Here is an 18,685-nt window from a genome sequence, read left to right as displayed (position 1 = left end):
TGAAAATAAATCAATATTTCTCATTTCAGCTCTACCAGTAACTTTTTCGCTTCCAGGGGAAAATAAAATATTGAGCAGCTTAGAGGCTACATTTTTGCCGCTCTGAAAGCCACCTCTCCCCCTCTCTTATAGGCTTAAGGGTCAATGAACAAGCTGTAAGCGAGACCTTTTCATTGCGCCAACTCAATACATCTGTGACGAGCCTTTGAGCCTGATCAGCGAAGAAGCTTTACGGCAATAAAAAGGTCTCGCCGCTTGCGGGTCCATATTTCTACCTATTGGGGTGGGCTAACACGGCAGCAACAATATCTTGCTCCTCTCCTTGTAAACCACATCCGAGGCGAGGAGCAGGCAAAAGTTTTAAAAAGATGAATCCTTGCCCTCCCGCCCGGGGAAAAACTGTTCTCCGCCGAGCTGGTAAATTTACCTGCAGCAAAATGGCTAACGCGGGGAGAGCAAATATTTTCAAAGTCTAACCCCAAATTTTCCCAACGCGTAGCCGGCCTGCAGATCCTGCGGCTGCACCCGCAGAACTTACAGTTAATTGCAAAAGGTCTTAATTATACATTGAGGGTCTCAGGGTACCTGTGCCTCCCCCTCGGAGGCTTCTCTTCGACTATCCGTGCTGTATTCACACGCTGGGGGCACCTGATGGTGGTAACAGCAACCCAGGTTTCTTCTGCTATTCAGAAAGGAGGAATGACGACGTACAATATGGGGGCAATTTCTAAAAAGGTTTATGCCTGTAAGATCGGCTTTATCCAATCACGCGGGGGTGTAACTCCACGGCGCCCAGGCTCTTCCCTGCGCTCGCGGTGGGCAGAGTCAGGGTGGGGATATTCGAACGTGCGGGCGTAAACGTGCACGCGGAAAGTTACGCCTGCCCTGTCCACACTGCACAGTGGCGCAGCCTGGGAATTTACCAAGCGGGGCATCTGCACATAAAATCCAGTTTGAAAATAGAGGCTAAAGTCTGCGGCTGCTTTGCACCCGCAGAAGGTAGCCTTATGTGGGCCGCCGAAAATTAACCTCCCAGCATCAAGAAACATTCAAAAGCGCTGCACTACCATGTGGAGGGACCTGGGTTCTACTCCCGGCTCTGGTCTTCCTCTCCTCGGGTCGACCAGGCCTGAGGATGCTGTGAAGGTATGAGGTGGGGGGGGGGGGGAGGCGGGATTCACAATCATTGTGCAATGGCGACATCTAGTGGCCAGATTTAGGACCCATGACTGCAGGGCACCGTAGAGCGAGCTGGTGCATGCCCCCCCCGCCCCCGGACTATTACTGCAGTAGCTGGGCTAAGCGAGTTGGGAGGGGGATAAAGCATAGGTGAAGAATCCCCAGGTGGTTGTGATTGAGTTGGCAGCACTAAGGAGCAAGAGAAAACCACAGGGGCCATAGAATTGTTCAAAATGTAATCGCACAATATCTTTGCGGGCAACAAATCGGACTTTAGCAGGACGCGGGTTCCTGCGCCTGCTTTGAGGATGCTGAAAGCGGAGCAATCTGCGAGTCTCAATGGCTAGAGCTGGCCATCACCGGACGGTCCCTGGTTCGGCCTTCTCGGCAGCATTTTGAGCTCTCATGAAATGACTTTCCGGTTCCTTAAGAAGGAAACGCTAAGGGAAGAGGCGGGTGCACAGGGACACCAGCTTCACTTGTGACTCACTGGCTTACCCGGGAGGATGGAGCTCAGTAAGGGTTATGGAAGGATTAAATGTATTTCTAACCTGCTATGCATAGCCCTAGGCGGCTTGCAAGAAAACAAACACATTATTGTCACTGACAGAAGATATGCATAACAATAAAATACTCTAACAAAGATTAAAACACAGTCGAACTATGAAACCCTAAACTTAAGGCAGCATTATTGTCATACAAACTAAGACGGGAATGTGGATAAAATCATCTTCAGACAGTCCTGCAAAAATAAAACATTGCTATCAAACCGCTGGCGCCCACCACCACTCCAAATATTTTTTCTGAGGAATAAACTAAAATCTGGAGATTATTAATCATCTTGTCAGCTGGATTCTGCTAAGTATTTTGTTAATCACTTTTTTTTATGCTTTTAGTACTAACGGTCCACTGATGATCTATTCAAAGAACAATCTCTGATTTGAGGATAAAAAAACCCAAACACTTTTTTCTTTGTCCTTCCCAAAAATTTCAGCCTCTGCCCCACCCGATGCAGGTGAATAAGAGACTAAGGACTGCCCCATTTGTTCTCCAAGTGTCCATCAAAATAATTTCCAGAAGTCGCCCATCCAGATTTCACACTTATCGGTCTCTATTTTTGTTTTTGGTTGGTTTTTTTTTTGCTATTTTTATCTATTATAATTTCAGGGTGAATTTTGGACCAGCAGAAAATGAGGCAGATGCTACAAGTAACAATGTGATCCAGTGCAGGCAAGCGTCCAGTACATTCCCTGCTATTCCTGTGCTTGGACACCTTTATCAATGCACCTCACTCCTGCCCTGTGGCAGCACCTGTAACTCCAGTACTGAGATTCAGACACATACACAACTGTGCCAATATATCTCAATCCTGCCCTGAGGTGAATTCTGCTATTCCAGTGCTGAGACCCACACACACACACACATGCAAATCTGCATTTGGAAAGCCACAGCTACTCAGGAGGAGGTGTAACTTGGTCCGCACGTGTCGGCGTGCCTGCTGGGGTCACCTGCGAAATTTTATGTGGACATACACATATAAAGTACCCCCAGACTAAGTTAGCCCTGTACATCCCCCTCATAAAGTATAAAGTGCGTAATGAGCACTGACAGATACTGCTCGCCAGCTTCCCTCTCCCAGTTTATGGTCTCATTAAAGCCCCGTGACAGATTTATAAGTAGCGAATCCCCTCTGCTCCTGATCTCCGTCCTCCCTAGCTCCCAAGGGTAGGATATTCAGCAAAGCAGAGAGAAGGAGAAGGGCAGCAGAGGAGGCAGGAAGGGAGATAAGAGAGGGAGAGGAGGGGCAAAGGGATCCCACAGGGAGAAGAGAGGAATAAGTGAGGAGAGAGTAAGAGAAGGAGAAGGGCAACAGAGGAGGTAGGAAGAGAGATAAGAGAGGGACAGGAGGGAAGAAGGGATCCCACAGAGAGAAGAGAGGAATAAGTGAGGAGAGAGTAAGAGAAGGAGAAGGACAGCAGAGGAGGCAGGAAATGAGGTAAGAGAGGGAGAGGAGGAGAGAAGGGATCCCACAGAGAGAAGAGAGGAAACAAGTGAGGAGAGAGTAAGAGAAGGGCAACAGAGGAGGCAGGAAGGGAGGTAAGAGAGGGAGAGGAGGAGAGAAGGGATCCCACAGAGAGAAGAGAGGAAAAAGTGATGAGAGTAAGAGAAGGAGAAGGGCAACAGAGGAGGCAGGAAGGGAAGAGAGGGAGAGGAGGGGAGAAGGGATCCCACAGAGAGGAGTGGAAAAAGTGAGGAGAGAGTAAGAGCGGGAGGGAGAATCCGCTGCACCTCCAGTGCTCCCCCTCTATAGCAGCCTGGGTTTGACTTCATGTGAAGTGCCACGCCCTGAGGAATAAATCCATCAATTCTCCAGGCAGCCCTCAGAAATCACCAGAGCTGCAAGTGCTCCAGTTTCTGGAGGGAGTCATCGGGTCAGTCCCGGCTTTTTGACCTCTCCCTTTCAGGTGCACTCTACTACTTTTAGCACCGATGTCAAAATGGAAGAAGCAGGACTTCACATACCAGAAGGCACTGGGACGGAAATTACAATAAATAAATAAATAAAAGCCCAGGACTGACTCAATGTCCCCCTTCAGAATCTGCATCACCTGGCAGCTCCTGCAGTCGGATGGATTAAGAGAAGGTCAGTAGGGCACAGAGCGTCCAGCGGTGACCCAGGGGAAGGGAAAAGCAGAGTATGTTGGAGCCCGCCCCCACCTCCCACCGCCTGCGTTTCCTGCCCCAGAACAGCCCCTTCCTGGACCAGAACCTACAAAGCTCAGCAGACCCTCACCCTCGGCCACCTCCCTGTCCTCCGGGAACTCATCCGATGGCAGGGCCCTGGGTGCGGCTGGACATCCTGAATAAGGTTGAACGTGGCATGTCCCCATGGAAATAGGCTTCAGGTAACAGGACCTTTGCCCAGCATGGACAGGAATTTGGGGAAAGCTCACCACACCTGACCTGCTCTCTTTGTTGTCAGAGACAGGTTGATGCAATCCTGGTTTTGCCTCTTGTCTTTCGGTTTTTCTGACAAAGGCAGGACTGCATTTTCCAGGACTCCAGAGCTACATTGGAGGTGGGGGGGGGGGGGAGCGGTGTGCAAGCAGAACCGGCTCAGCCTGTCCGTTTTGCGGCCCCCGCCCCGGGTACTCACGTGAGGGAGATGGTGAAATGGAAGCGCTGCCGGAGCCCCTTGAAAGTGATGAAGGACTGAGCGGGGAAGCTGCGGGTGGTCATCTCGCAGAACGGCTTCTCGTAATCCCCCGAGGGGCAGTCGCACTTGAAGCCCCCCACCAGCAGGTTGACGCAGGAGCCTCCATTCTTGCACACGCCCGGGGAGCAGCGGCCGGAGCGCAGGTTCAGCTCGCAGTGGTCTCCTGCAACAGAGGGTAGGAGAGAGAGAGGAGAGTAAGAAGTGCGCTCACCCGCACCCCATCCTAACAGGACGAGGCTCGGGACATCGCAGCGGCTCTGCCCTTGCTGAAAGCCTTTAAAACACTCAAGGACATCCTTAGTGGACCACAGTTTGCTCTTTGGTGGAAGGACTGGGCAGAGTTTATCAGGAGACCCCCCGGGCATCAGATTTAAGCTGAGCCAGACCTGGTTTTGCCTTGGTGCATGGCAAGGACTTGTAATTCTTGTTTTTCTTGTGGAAAACAAGAAGTACAATGGGAGGAAAACCAAGACGGGCTCAGTCTAGCCCCGATGAAGTGGAATTCTCTGGTAACCATATTTACAAAACACCTCGCAGCTCACACGGCCAACAATGTCCCAAGCCCAAAGAGCTCACAACTGAAGTTTGAGTGTAAGGGAGTTAACCTCGCGCAGTCAGGCTGATGCAACATAGTGCGCTCGTCCAAGCGCGTGGCTTTAAGGGCGCTTGGGCACGTGTCTTGGACGCGCGTCCAAGGCCCCTCATGCACTAAGGAGATTAGTGCGTCCAAAATAGCGCAAAGCTAATAGCTATTAAATCCCTGATGCAAAAAAAATAATGTGCGCCCGACGTGCCCATTCTTACTCTCAAAAATGAACGCCTGCCCCAAAGGAGGTGTTAATTCTTCAGGAGCCCCAAAATTTACAGAAAAACAGAAAATACTGCTTTTCTGTAGCTCCTCTGACTTAATATCGTGGCGAAGAAAGGAGAACCGAAAAATAAAGTGTGCTGGCGGTCAGGCTTGTAAAACTGAGCATGCGTCTTTCTAACCAAGTGAGAGCCACCTCTCCTGGGCGCTCAAGGCCAAGAAGGCACCAGGGATGCAAACTTTCCCCTAGCGCCTCCTTTTTACCGCGGCAGCCCAATTTAAACATTAAAACAGGCATCGGAGAGGCGGATCAGCGCACATTAAGAGAGTGGGCACTCAATCACGAGCCCCCGTTTAGTGCGCACCGATATTGCATTGCCCTGAGTGAGCGGTGGGCACGGGAGAATCGAGCAGGGATGCTCACATACTGTAAGTTTTATAGCTTTCCAAGTCACAGGAGGAAGGAACCACTAGAATTCTGCAGGGAAGGCGTAAACGCTCGTTGGAAACTCGAGAAGTCCCGGCCCCATTCACGAAGGTCTGGAGCCTGGAAATAGCGCACGGTGGTAAATCATAGGATCGTTTCACATCAGTGTGAGTGCCTGGCACGGGGGGCCAGGTGGGGACATTTCAGGTAAGGCAAGGGTTGATTTTCAAAACAATTACCTGGCCAAAAACTGGGCTTCAGTTGGGTAAATCTACTCATCTAAGGTCACCCCCCATAGCTCCTCCGCCCCCAGCAACAGTTTAACTCTGTAGGCATAAAGCCGCAGGCCACACAAGTTTAACCATGCAGAAAAGGGGCCATGCCAGAGATGTTCCTGGAGTTAGGTTTACACGGTCAGTACCAGATTCAGTGCCGCCCATTTACCAGCACAGCTCCGGTTGCAGAAATGGCAGGTCTAAATCCTTATCTAACCACTCAGATTTGGAGGTAGATGAGGAACTGAATATTCCAGCAAGGCTCCCCATGAAGTCGACAGGAGACACAGGTGGAACCACTGCAGGCGACAGAGAGAAGACGGCCAGAAGGAGGAAGAGAAGTAAGTTCCAGAGGTAAAGTATCTGGGGGTGATCTGAGGTCGGAGAGACCCTGAGATAGGTTCATAAGACCTTGGAAATAAATCAGAGACCCAACGTCCAGGCTACCCCCCCCCCCCCCCCCCAAGCCGAATAATGAAATGAGGCGAGGCCAGACAGAGGACAAAATGCGTTTCCTATGAACGTTGGTGGATTTACTTGGCTTCGCTCATGGAGAAGGAGTAGAGGGGACAAGTCTTCAAGACATAAGGAAACCGACACAAGAATGTTCTGGGGCTTTTTTTTTTTTGCACGCTGGTTAAAAAAAACCCCAAAATGAGTAGAACGCCAAAGCGACCAAAAAAAGGCCCTGAAACGCTCCTACACAGGCTGCCCCCTCCCCCTCTCCTTATGTCATTAACCTGTCAAGATTCATTTTCTAATCAAATCCTGTGCCTATTCTCTCCTCTCCGGCACAAGGTCTGTCCCCTAGGGGAGCCACGCAGAAATAACATTACATTCCCTGCCTCTTCACTTCCACCGCCCCCGTGCTGCACACCCCCCCCCCCCCCCCGGGAATGGGCTTTCATTGCCATGGAAACTAAGGATCCCCCCTCTCCCCACCCCACACCCAATTATTAAATAAATAAAGGGCATCCTCTTCCCCTCCCCTCTATAACATGCAAGGCAGGAGAAAACAGAAAAGGGAAGCGAGAAACGCGCGGCGGAATTTCCAAGCCACGCGTCTGCAGTGCGAGGCTCTCGGCGGGCAGGGCAGGGACTCCGGTCGAGCCGCAGCCGAGGCCTTTCTTCTCTCGGGTCATCGGTCGACGCCCGCCCAGGGTCAGTCATGCGGGTTGCGGGCGTGCCGCATGACTGACCCGGGTTAGCGGTCGCCGTGAAAGTAACGACACGCGGATGGACCAATCGGATGGCAGCGCTGTGCGGTACAGCCGGTAAACCTTCTTGGCAAAATACATCTCCGCCGAATGAGAACGTGGGACATTTCGGAGCAGCTGTTTAAAGGATTAGAAAAAACAATTCCTGAAAGCACAACCGCATCCCTCTGAGCAGAGTGCGAGATATTCTGCAGGGTCCAGGAAAAACACCTGCCCTGCCTCAGGTAAAGGGGACCCCATCCCCGCACATCCCCAGTGTTCCTGATACAGCTGCTTGCAGTATCCCAGAGGACAAAAACGGTCCCTTCTGAAACAGTCTGGGGGGGTCTCCTTCTGGTAGGTACCAGCCTTCCCCAAGCTACCGCGCTGTTTTTCATGATGTCCGGAGGGCGGGTCCGAGACCCCCCCACCTGCCGAAATTCAGCCCTTTAGATCAATGGCTGCCAAGGCCCCCTCTCCTCGACGCACACCTAACCGGCCTGGGTTTTCCGGCTATCCATCATGAACATGTTCAAGGCAGAGCCACACCAAGCTGAACCGGCAGTGCACGCCAAGCTGCCTCGTGCACAGTGGTTAGGGATCGCCTGAAAACCCAGGCCGCTTCCTCGTGCCCTCCAGGACCCTGCAGGCAGCCCACCCGCCAGGGAGCAAACAGACCACCAAGCCCAGGATTTTGGCTAAGATACCTCTTTCTGCAGATACAAACTGCCGCATTTCAGAGTTACCTGTCTATTGTTTGTTTTTGGAATCAGCTTTATCACAAATAAGAATTTATTTGAAAGTGTAAACAAGCATGTGGATAAAGGGGAGCCAGTCACTATATAGTGTATTTGGATTTCCAGAAGAAGCTTGACACAGTCCCTCATGAGAGAGTCCTCGGCAAATATAAAAAAAAAAAGTCATGAGATAGGAGGGGTTATCTCAATGCGGATTAGTAACTGGTTAAAAGCCAGGAAAGAGCAGGATTTAATAGTCAGCTTTCCCAGTGGAGAACGGTGAATAGTGGAGTGCCCTGGGTCCAGTGTGCTTCCATTTACTCATTAAGGATCTCTGAGTGAAGCGATCACATTTGTAGTTAAAGCACAGGCAGACTGTGAGGAACTGCAGAAGGACCTTGTGAAACTGGAGAACTGGGCATCTGAATGATGAAATTTAATGTGGATAAGTGCACAGTGATGCACATAGGGAACAACAAACCTAATTTTAGATACACAATGAGGGGTTCCGTTTTAGGGGTAATCACCCAGTAAAAAGGAGTCATTGTCGACAGTAAGTTGAAACCCTCAGCTCTAGGACTAGGGAACAATGCTAACAGGTACCAAACTGAAAACAAATTGGATAAAAGTATTTTTCCACTCTGCACAATCAGCTGTGGAATTCATTGCTGGAGGATGTGGTGAAGTCATGTAGCATAGCTGGGTTCAAAACGGATTTGGACAAGTTCCAGGAGGAAAAGTTAATAAATAATTACTAACCAGGTGACTAAGAGAGATGAACCACTTGTCATAGAGAGTGAGTGGCAAAAAATTGAATCTACTTTGAGGGATTGGCCGCTGTCAGAGACTGGAAATTGGGCTCGATGGACCTTTGGTCTGACCCAGCATGGCTCATCTTAATTTCCTCTATTCCTCAGAGTTCACCATTACCATAGTGAAAAGGTCATCCAATTGGTTCCTCCGCGTGGGACGTCACTGCTGATGTCACATGGGGCAATCAGATTTGTACCCTTGCTGCTAGCCTGGCTTCCCCTTGGGGTCTCAGAAAGTTTCATAGACGGTGACCTGACAGAAACAGTTTTCATTGTGAACAGAGGAAACATGCAATTTGCCTTACGTACTTTAGAAAGCACGGACAAGATCTGCTTTCTACAAAAACCGGCATCACTCTACCTAGGGCTAGTACTGCTCTTTCATTTCAGATGAACTTGGCGGTTACCTTACAGCACAGCATACCTCGTTCACACGATAACGCAACAGCCCATCCACCCCTGCCAGTTATTTAAACTGGGGATGGCGGGGGGGGGCTCCTGCTCGCCGTTCCTCAAATTACCTCAGCAGGAAAAAAAGAAATAGTTTTGGCACAAAGCCGCATGTCATGTCATCGACCTTCTCAGGGAGTATTGCGTTTCCTTCTCATGCACCTGGCACCGCCCGCTCCCCGGAAGCCGCTCGCCCGCCAGCCAGTGACGTGCACAAGCATGGGGGAGACCTCTCCCAGCACACTGGGACCCACCAGTCCTGACCAGGAAACTCCCGTTCAAACGAGGCAGGAGTCTTTCCAGGCTGAGATACCTAACCGAAGACCAAGCACAAAACATTTCGTAGGACCTGGGGAAAGGCCTGGAAAACAAATGCACTGCACGACCAGTTTTTTGCTGGTCTTTTTGAAACACCCTCTCTTGGGCACCCCCAATCATGGTACTGACACCTCCTCCTCCTAAATCATGACACTGGCTCCTCCCACTCTATTTGTAAAACCGCCCCTCCAGTAAAAAGCTCCGGGGGAGGGCAGAAATAAACAAGAAATAGAATTGATAAAACATACCACAAAAATGCAAGCAATAAAAAACATAACAGCGCAAATAACAATACACTATATAAACACTGCAACAAATCAATAAATAAGATTAACAGAAACAGCACAACGATTTCAGCTAGAAGTGACTACAACAAAAGAAAGACGATACAACCACAACCAGGCTTTTTGCATCATTTTAAACACAAAGTGCTGTTTCCTCCCCATCCTGCAACCACTACCCCCGCCCTCCCCTACTCCCCGCACTGCAACCACCCTTCCCCCATAGCGTTGACCCCTCCCACTATGGCACCGACTCCTCCCACTCCTGAGCTGCACTGCACAATATTTTACAGCCCTTTCCACTTTCAGTCACCTGGAGAGAGCAGGGAACCACTTCAAACCCAGAATCGACCGAAATCCAGCAAGTTCCCAGGCATATACTATTCCCTCCCCCGCCTGCCAAAAAAAAAAACACACCGTGCCCATCAAAGGTGTGGGGGGAAGGCTAGGAGGAGGGCACATATTTTATTTAAAAAATGCATGTTTGAATTGAATTCTGCCCTTCTGAACAACTTCAGTCTCTCATAAATAAAGCAGGCACAGCCCAGCAGCCTGATGAGCAGGGAAACACCGGGTGGGAACTGGAGCAAAGAACAGGCCGTGCGGTGCAGAAACAAGAAATGCCCCTGAAATGAGAGGGGAAAACAAGCGTCAAAGCCATTCTTAGAAGGCTGGAAAACTGGCATGGAGATGGCAGGAGATGCGATCTCAACTCTGCCAGACTCCTGCACCCTCTGTGGGAGAGGGAGGAGAGAAGGGTGTGAGAGGGCTGCACCCTCTGTGGGAGGAGAGAAGAGTGTGAGAGGGCTGGGTCAGAGCATTTCACAGGGACATATAATGAAGGCGTCGTGTTATCGGCAGGTGACACCATCTAAAAAAACCACACCATACTCAGGGATCTTCCTTTTTAGTTACTTTAGTTTTCCTGGAGATTTCAATGTGATAACGTAAAAAAAAATCGGTGTAAAAATGACTTTTCTGCTGATTTATTTTCCTGCGTAAATAACAAAGTAATTTTTTTCACCGATTTGTTTTGGTTTTTTTTGTTGTCACATTGAAATTTCCAGGCAAAATAAAATAAAAACTGAAAACGAAGGTCCTTCACCATACTGTGTACGAGGGGAAACCCAGCGCCGCAGACACCGCGGTTCCCTCCACAAGCAGGCAGGGACGCACGGGGGCCGGGTCCTAACTCTACACCCACAACTGCAAGAGAAAGTCCCGTGGATCGGACTCGTCAGCCGAATCCAAGCAGGACCTCAAGCCGGCGCGGACTAGTGCAGGTTCAGCCTTCAGGAGGACCTCGGGTCGCATTGTCTGAAATTCAGGGGGGACCTCTTCCCCCCCACCCCAAGGTCCTGACCGCGTCCAAAGACAATGAGCAGAGGGGGCTACAGTGGGTTTGGGAAAAATAAGAGACGTATGCCAGAAGCCAAGCCCCTTCACTATATGAGGCCATCTTTATAGCTCAGGGCTCAACCCAACAACTCAACCAGCATTTAATGCTCTGCTAGCAGGAGTGGTGGTAACTCACCGGTGAAGTCCTCCAGGCACTCGCAGGCATAGCCACCCTCCCTGCTGCGGCACACGCCGTTGCCTCCGCAGGGGCTGGAGTAGCACAGGTCCACCTCTGTCTCGCAGTAGTCGCCAGTGAAGCCCGGGGGGCAGCGGCAGCGCAGGCCACTGACGGGGTGGACAGGGCGGAAGAGGATCGTGTCGGAGGCGATGAAGGGCGCCGAGCTGTCGAACCTCAGCACAGAGACGCAGCGCATGTAGTTCTCGCAGGGCTCCCGCAGGCAGATGTTGTCGTCAAAGGGCAGCACGCGCTGGGCGGAGATGGCGGCCAGCAGCGTGCGGTTGAGGTAGAGCTGCTCCTGCAGGGCCTCCGAGGGAAAGAAGCGGTCGCGGGAGCCGCCAGGCAGCAGGACGGACAGGCTGACGTTCAGGACGGCCGCCCGCACGTCGGTGTCGTTCTGGATGTTGAAGACCACCACGTCGTCCCGGGGAGCCGCCAGCACGGCAGCCACGCCCTCGATGAAGAGGGAGAGGAGCGGGGATAGGAAGCGCTCCTGGGACATGTTCTCCAGCCGCAGGGTGATGCTGTGGGTCAGCATCTCGTCCGTAATGACAGTGACCTGCAGGGTGCACTGTGCGGTGACGCTGTGGATGCCATCTGCAGAGAGAAACACAAAATGGACGCTTTATCTACTTTCATACAATAAACTTTTATTTCCTAGACGTGAAAAGAAAAGATAGACAATTTTTATTAAAACATTTCAGACTTCCCATAAAAAACTAAAGTCCACAATCTAGGGGTCACGCTTGATACCCATCTTGCTATGCGACCACGTAGAAAATCAATAGTTAAGTCCGCATATATAAACTACAGTTATTACGTAGGTTAAAACCATTACTAGATCCCTCGGATTTTCAGACTAGAAGTCAACTCTTTGTGAGCAGTAGAAATGGTCCAAAATAGTGCAGCGTTAGTCTTAACTAATTCTTCATTTCGAGAACACATCATTCCTGTATTATCTAATTTACATTGGCTTCCAGTTGAGTTACACTCAAAATATAAAGTGATTGCTTGGCTTCAAAAGTTAAATCTATGACAGAGTGCCGATATGGATTAACTCAGTTCTTCTAGGTCCTTGAGGTCGACAAATAAAGAGCTGCTGGCAGTTCCCTCACTAAAAACAGCTCATTTACGTGAAGTTTGTCAACGTGCGTTCTCCATTGCAGGGCCTGTTATGCGTAATACTCTTCCCAAATCATTGTGTCTACTATCTGATTTAACGTTATTTAAAAAGGCATTAAACACTTACTTAGTTCAAAAAGCTTTTAGTTATGGTTAACTTTATTTCTTGGCTGCCCCTATCCGGCGTGGCTCACGACAGAACATACACAGTAACGCATCAGTTAATGGGGTTTAAGGATTCTTCCGCAGCTCAGGTCAAGATATGCTTGCGTATTGCCTTCTTTATCTTTTTATTTGATGTTTTCGGAAGTCCTCAGCAGATTGCATCTAACTCTGATAGTTTGTCTTTCATTTTACTGTATTTTACTTCAATGTTTATATTTTATGAGTGTTTTATTGTACCTCGCCTCGCTCTTTTTGTAGAGGCGAGTAACACATAAATAAACCAGACTAGACTAAACAATGCTAAAGACGAGTCAGAGAATGAGCAGGCATCGTGTCGGCCCATTTCCTTAATACATCTGGATCTGAAAAGTTTGTTCTTATGTTCTTATTAGCTCTGCATTTCGGTAAAGTGGCCCATTTACTAATACATGGGGATCAACTGGGCTTTGTTCCAGGCAGGCTAGCTGCAATAATGTGCGGAGGGTTGTCAATTTAATGTGGTGGGTAAAACATCAGGATGTTCCATCTGTATTGCTAGCAATAGACGCAGAAAAGGCATTCGATTCGTTACATTGTCCCTTCTTATTTAAAGTGTTGAAGAAAATGGGGCTGGGGGAATATTTTGTAAAATGGATTCAAACATTGTATAATCAACCAAAGTATTAGGGTAATTGGGGGTATTCTGAGCTATTCCCAGTACAAAGGGGTACAAGGCAGGGCTGTCTACTCTCACCTCTATTATTTGCATTCTCTTTGGAACCTCTTGCGGCAAAAATTAGGTTAAATCTGATTATAAAAGGGGCATCATTAGGAGGGAATTGATACAAAATGACTTTGTTTGCTGATGATCTATTATTTACAATGAGAGACCTGGAATTGTCCTGAGAACAGTGTTAGACGAACTGTGGGCTTACGGGGCTGTATTGGGGGGGAGGGGGGGTGTCATAGGGGGTCATGGGAAGGTAGGAGGGGGAGGTAAGAGGAAACGGACACAGGTGGTTTATATTTAAGTGTTTATAGCTTTCTCTTGTTATCATTCAATGATTTGATTATTTGAATGACTGTAATATGGTAGTCTTGTTTTATGTTGCTGTCTGTGTTTATCCATGGCTGGCCAATAAACATTAAATTACACAAAGAAAAGAGAGAGAGAGAGAACGAGCAGCCATCATGGCCATAAGTTAAAGCCTACTACATTGAAGACTGCAATCTACTGTGTGACCACTGGGTGGCACTGTTCTTTTTTAGCGGTTGAAGCATTGGGTGTTGGCTAATTTTGATTCAGTTACTGCTCTTACCGAATCTTTCTGGAGCAAATACTACTCACTCCCTGTCTCAAGCTGTAAGAAGATGGAAAGACTGTATATACTAAATGGAATCCTGTTTCAGATTCCAGCTGCTTCTTCGCCTTAAGTTTATTAAAACAAGCTCACTCTCGGGCCGATACAGTAAAGTCCGTGGGAGAGCAGGCGAACGTGAGCTCTCCCGGTGCGCGCACAGGCCACTCTTTTTGGACAGGAGTGACGGCTGTCAGCACGTTTGACAGTCGATGCTCAATTTTGCCGGCTTCGGTTCTCAAACCCGCTGACAGCCATGGGTTCGGAAACCGGACGCCGGCAAAATTGAGCATCCGGTTTTCAACCCGCGAGCCGTGGGCCAACTTCAAATGTTTTTTTTAAACTTTTTGTAACTTTCGGGACCTCCGACTTAATATCGCCATGATATTAAGTCATAGGGTGCACAGAAAAGCAGTCTTTACTGCTTTTCTGTGCACTTTCCCGGTGCCCGGAGAAGTTAACGCCTACCTTTGGGTAGGCGCTAATTTCTGAAAGTAAAATGTGCGGCTTGGCTGCACATTTTCCTTTCTGAATTGCGTGGGAATACCTAATAGGGCCATCAACATGCATTTGCATGTTGCAGGCGCTATTAGGTTTGGGGGGGGGGGAGTTGGACGTGCATTTTCGACCCCTTACTGAATAAGGGGTAACGGTAGCGCGTCGAAAATGTGCATCCAATCGTGGGTTCACGATTGGATACAGAACAGTGCGCTCCAGCGGAGCGCACTGTTCTGTATCGGCCTGTCTGTAACACGGCATCCATGTATACTCATAATCTTTCAAGACTGAAAACCCAATATTCATAAGTCAGGACGTTTCCCAACCCTTTCCTCTCCAATCAGGTTTTCAGGATTGCCATAATGAATATGGAGACCCAATGGATGCAAATCTCTGTCATGCATATTTATTGCGGATATCCTGAAAACCTGATTGGTTCGATGTGCCTGCAGGAGGGGACTGGGAAACACTGAGTCAGGATATCAGGAAAGCAAGAGAAGTGGCCATCTGCCCACAGGATGGAAACAAGCAGGCAGAAATAGCCCACCTTGTAAGAAACCCATTTGAGGCGGAGCGACATAGCAGTCGGGGGACTGTGGGGCTACATAGAATGTTCCTGGGCCTCACACTGTCCAGAGGCACCAGGCAGAGGTGCTGAGAGCAGGGCTGGTGCAAGAGAATGTCGTGCCCTAGGCAAATCTTATTTATGCAACCCCCGTCCCGCAACGTAACCATTGGCAGCAGCTCCAGCGCAGCGCTTCCTACTACTGACTCCACCATAGCCCTCGCCTCTTGGGCAGTACTGGCTCTGCCACAGCGTCCCTCTGAGTACAATTTTGCAGTGTTGGTGCTTACTTTGCCTAATGGAAGCATTGGCCCAGGGTGAGAGGCAGCAGAAATCTGGCTTGCAGCTGGCTCTGTGTTATCTGCAGTCCTGCTTTTACCCCATTGCATCTATGGAGTGTAGTTCCAATTTTTCAAATACATATGACAGCATTTTGAGCAGCAACCAGTGTATCTGGGCCTCCAGGAAAGTCAGTGACTCTGGCAGAAGGTCAGCTAGTTTAGCTCTGCAACAGGAGATCAACCCCTAAACTGAAGGGCACACCCCCAAGTCCCTCATGCCCCCATTGGTATAATGGCCAGGAAAAGGTCTTCTCAAACCAGATATTAGTGTCTAGAAGGCAAGCACTGCACCTCTCGCATAGTACCATACTCATCAAGTCTCCTCCATGGATAGAACGCTAGTGTTGAAGCATCAGCCAAAGGTGGCGAAGAGAGCAGCCCGGCCACCAGAGGGAATAAACTGCATTAAAATGTGAGGGATCCTCTCTTAAGAGAGCACTGCAGTGTCCATCTGTATGCGAGTCCAGACTGATCAGATGCTGCCTTAAGCAAAATCACAAAGGCTGAAATTTATCAGAGAGGGACGCTTTCCATTCCAGACCTCTACCCCTGGGTCTCCCAACCCCGTCCTGTAGCTGCATCCAACAGATCAGGTTCCCAGGATGTCCGCGCTCCACAATGATCATGCATAGGGTGTGTCAGCAAGCTTTGAGTCTCCAGTATATGCAAACATATTCACATTCTTTGCAGATATCCTGAAACCCCAGGTCCAGATTGGGAGACACCATCCCTCGCCTTTTGAAACAGACATCCTTGGTCCTTCATGCCCTCTTTTTATCAGGCCCTGGAAACAAACAAATAAGTGATGGCTCATTCTATTAATTTCCAGGCTGGGAGAATAACCTGAAAAACTCTGGTCCCACCGCACCCGCGCAGTTAAGAGCACACAAAAACTGACATGGGTCCGGCCTATGATCTGTATCCAGCACTTTCCTGACGGGAGTCTAAGCTCAGTCTGAGGTTGGGGATGATCCGTGCCTGGCACGGCATGACAGCAAATCACACAGCATCGATTCAGATGAGGGATCAACAACGGAGAGGGCCCAGGAGCACGAGGACACCGACTCAGCATCTCAAGTCCATCTCTGCTCAGGCCCACACCTACCACTGTGAGAGCAGCAGAGGAATGTAAACAGAGTATTAGCAATGCAGACACAATAATATGATATCCTGCAGGCAGTCAAGCTTCTCTGGCTGGCAGATGGGAGATACCCTTAGTAGGATGAACTGAAATAATTGGGCAGACCAATTAATGTTTATCTGGTGTCATCTACTCTGTTCCTGCATTACCACTGGCTTTCCTATGCTTCTGGTGCTGCACCCTGGCACTTTTAATCAGCAATAAATTCACTAAAATATAATTGAAAGCAAACCCTGGAGGGTGGGAGTAAACAAGGAAGCATCTGCCAGGAGCAAACACATTTTTAACGCATCCATAGAGACAATGCATGAGGCGCGCGTGTGTGCAAACAGGAGGTTCAAAGCCTGCCTGAACAAACAGTGGTTAGCGAGAAAGGCCTTAGGTTACCATCCAGTCAGTAGCTAAATGGCAATTAAGACTGGTGAGAAAACAGCTGTCCAGCTGCACCTCACCCCTGAGAGCAGAGCTGCATCCTGGCATAGTCGGATAAAAGAAGTGAGCAAGGTAGGGAGACTGTCGTGCAGGCTCACAGCCCGAGTCATATCCAAACTTGTCAGTCCTTCTTTTATGCCCAGGAAAACGGGGACTACAATTCCCTGCATGCAATGGGACAAGCCCTCCTGAAACCTCCAGCGTGATGCTGGCGCCTCTGATGTCTCTGAGTAACAAAGACCTTAGGCAGCACAGCAGTATCGTCAGACCTGCAAAGAAATTATTTGCACATCTCCGGCTCGGTTCCAAAAAGCCTAGTAGGGGCTATAAAACTGACCAAAGCAGCTAAGCACCTGGATTTATCTGAGCTACAGCTGGGAAATGCAGGGGAAGTTCTCCCACGGCTCATTTGTTTATTTATTTATTTAAAATGTTATAGCCCATAATATCCACAGATCAATGTGAGTCACAATAAGTTCATTCTTAAAAAAAAAACAAAAGCAAAAACAATGAAAACATAAAAGAACAACTCCTGAGGTCTTAAAGTCAATGCTCTAAATTTGAAATAACTAGGAGGCTTCTGAAATGGCTGAGACACTGTCAGGATTGCAGCATCCCTAGGCTTGAGCAAAGCAAAGGGCTTTTCATTGCTTTCTGAACGTGTTCAAACAAACTTCCACGTGCATAGATATTGCAGGTCGTAGTAAACTAGAAATGATGCAGAAAAGGACCAAAATGGTCCATCCAGTCTGCCCAGCTAGCTTCTTATGGTAGCAACTGCTGCTCCGTGCAGTTATCCCTGTGCCTTATGATAACCCGTAAAAAAAATGTACTGCTCGCAACATATTTACTGGGTGAGGAGCTTCTGGATACTTCAGACAATGCTGCTTGAATGTGCTTTGCTTATGGACTTGGTCACAGAAGCAGTCCTGTGCTTTATACCTAATGTCTGCATCCGGGCCAGTGAAGACATATTTGGCGCCCTAGGCAAAGCTTTGGTCATTCACCCCCCCTTCCCCCAGCTTAACTACCGATGGCAGTGGCTCCAGCACAGTGCCCCTTTCTTTGACAGTATTGGCTCTGGTGCAGCACCCCTCTAGATCTCATACTCAGAAAGTTTAAAAAACCAGGGACAGCCGCGAGCGGGAGGCCCACCCCGCCCCCCAACATCATCAGCTCAAGCCGTGGACCATTTAAATCGATCGTGACCACCAAGCGTCGCGCGCCGAAGGGGAGCGACAAAGGGGCACTCCCCTTTGTGCACCCCTTAGTGCAAACCTTAGTGCTAACACTAATAAGCACTAAATCATCATAAAACTTTCTTCCTAAACTACCCAAGAAATGATAAACCCTCAACCCCCCTGACTACAGCAAGAATCACAGAAATGAATTGAAATTAGAAATTAACCAAAACGACATAAGCATGAAATAAAAAAAAACACAAATACCAACACTCTACCTTAACTCACAACAACACAAAAACATACAGCAGCTACTTAGCACTATCATGCATGCTTTTTAATGCACAATCCATAATAAAGAAAATTCCCATCATCAATGACTTTCTTCAAGATGACAAGCCGGACTTCATAGCAATCACGGAAACATGGATAAAAAACACAGACACAGTACTAATCAACCAAATCAACAACCCTTTCTACAAAACCTTCTCAATTCCCAGACCAAAAAAAATCCTACAGATGAAATTACTCCCAACTAATAACTACACCCCTCTGGAAATTGCACTATTTGACTCACCAAAACTACAAATATGTCTGATATACTGCCCCCCCCCCCCCCAATACTCT

The 18,685-nt window shown here is 48.9% G+C and overlaps 1 protein-coding gene across 1 annotated transcript in view; it reads right to left on the bottom strand.

Annotated features, from left to right (window-relative positions):
- Window positions 1-18,685, bottom strand: part of CELSR2 (cadherin EGF LAG seven-pass G-type receptor 2) — a 139,329-nt gene that overhangs the window by 63,885 nt on the left and 56,759 nt on the right. The window contains exons 2-3 of the mRNA XM_029574255.1: window positions 11,235-11,873; window positions 4,337-4,559 (exon numbers count right to left, since the gene is read on the bottom strand). Coding sequence (XP_029430115.1) covers window positions 4,337-4,559; window positions 11,235-11,873 — 862 coding nt within the window. The remainder of the gene's footprint in view (window positions 1-4,336; window positions 4,560-11,234; window positions 11,874-18,685) is intronic.

The sequence above is a fragment of the Rhinatrema bivittatum genome, chromosome 12, assembly GCF_901001135.1.
Source record: "Rhinatrema bivittatum chromosome 12, aRhiBiv1.1, whole genome shotgun sequence".
Lineage (NCBI taxonomy): Eukaryota > Metazoa > Chordata > Amphibia > Gymnophiona > Rhinatrematidae > Rhinatrema > Rhinatrema bivittatum.
This window is presented reverse-complemented; position numbering and strand designations above follow the sequence as displayed.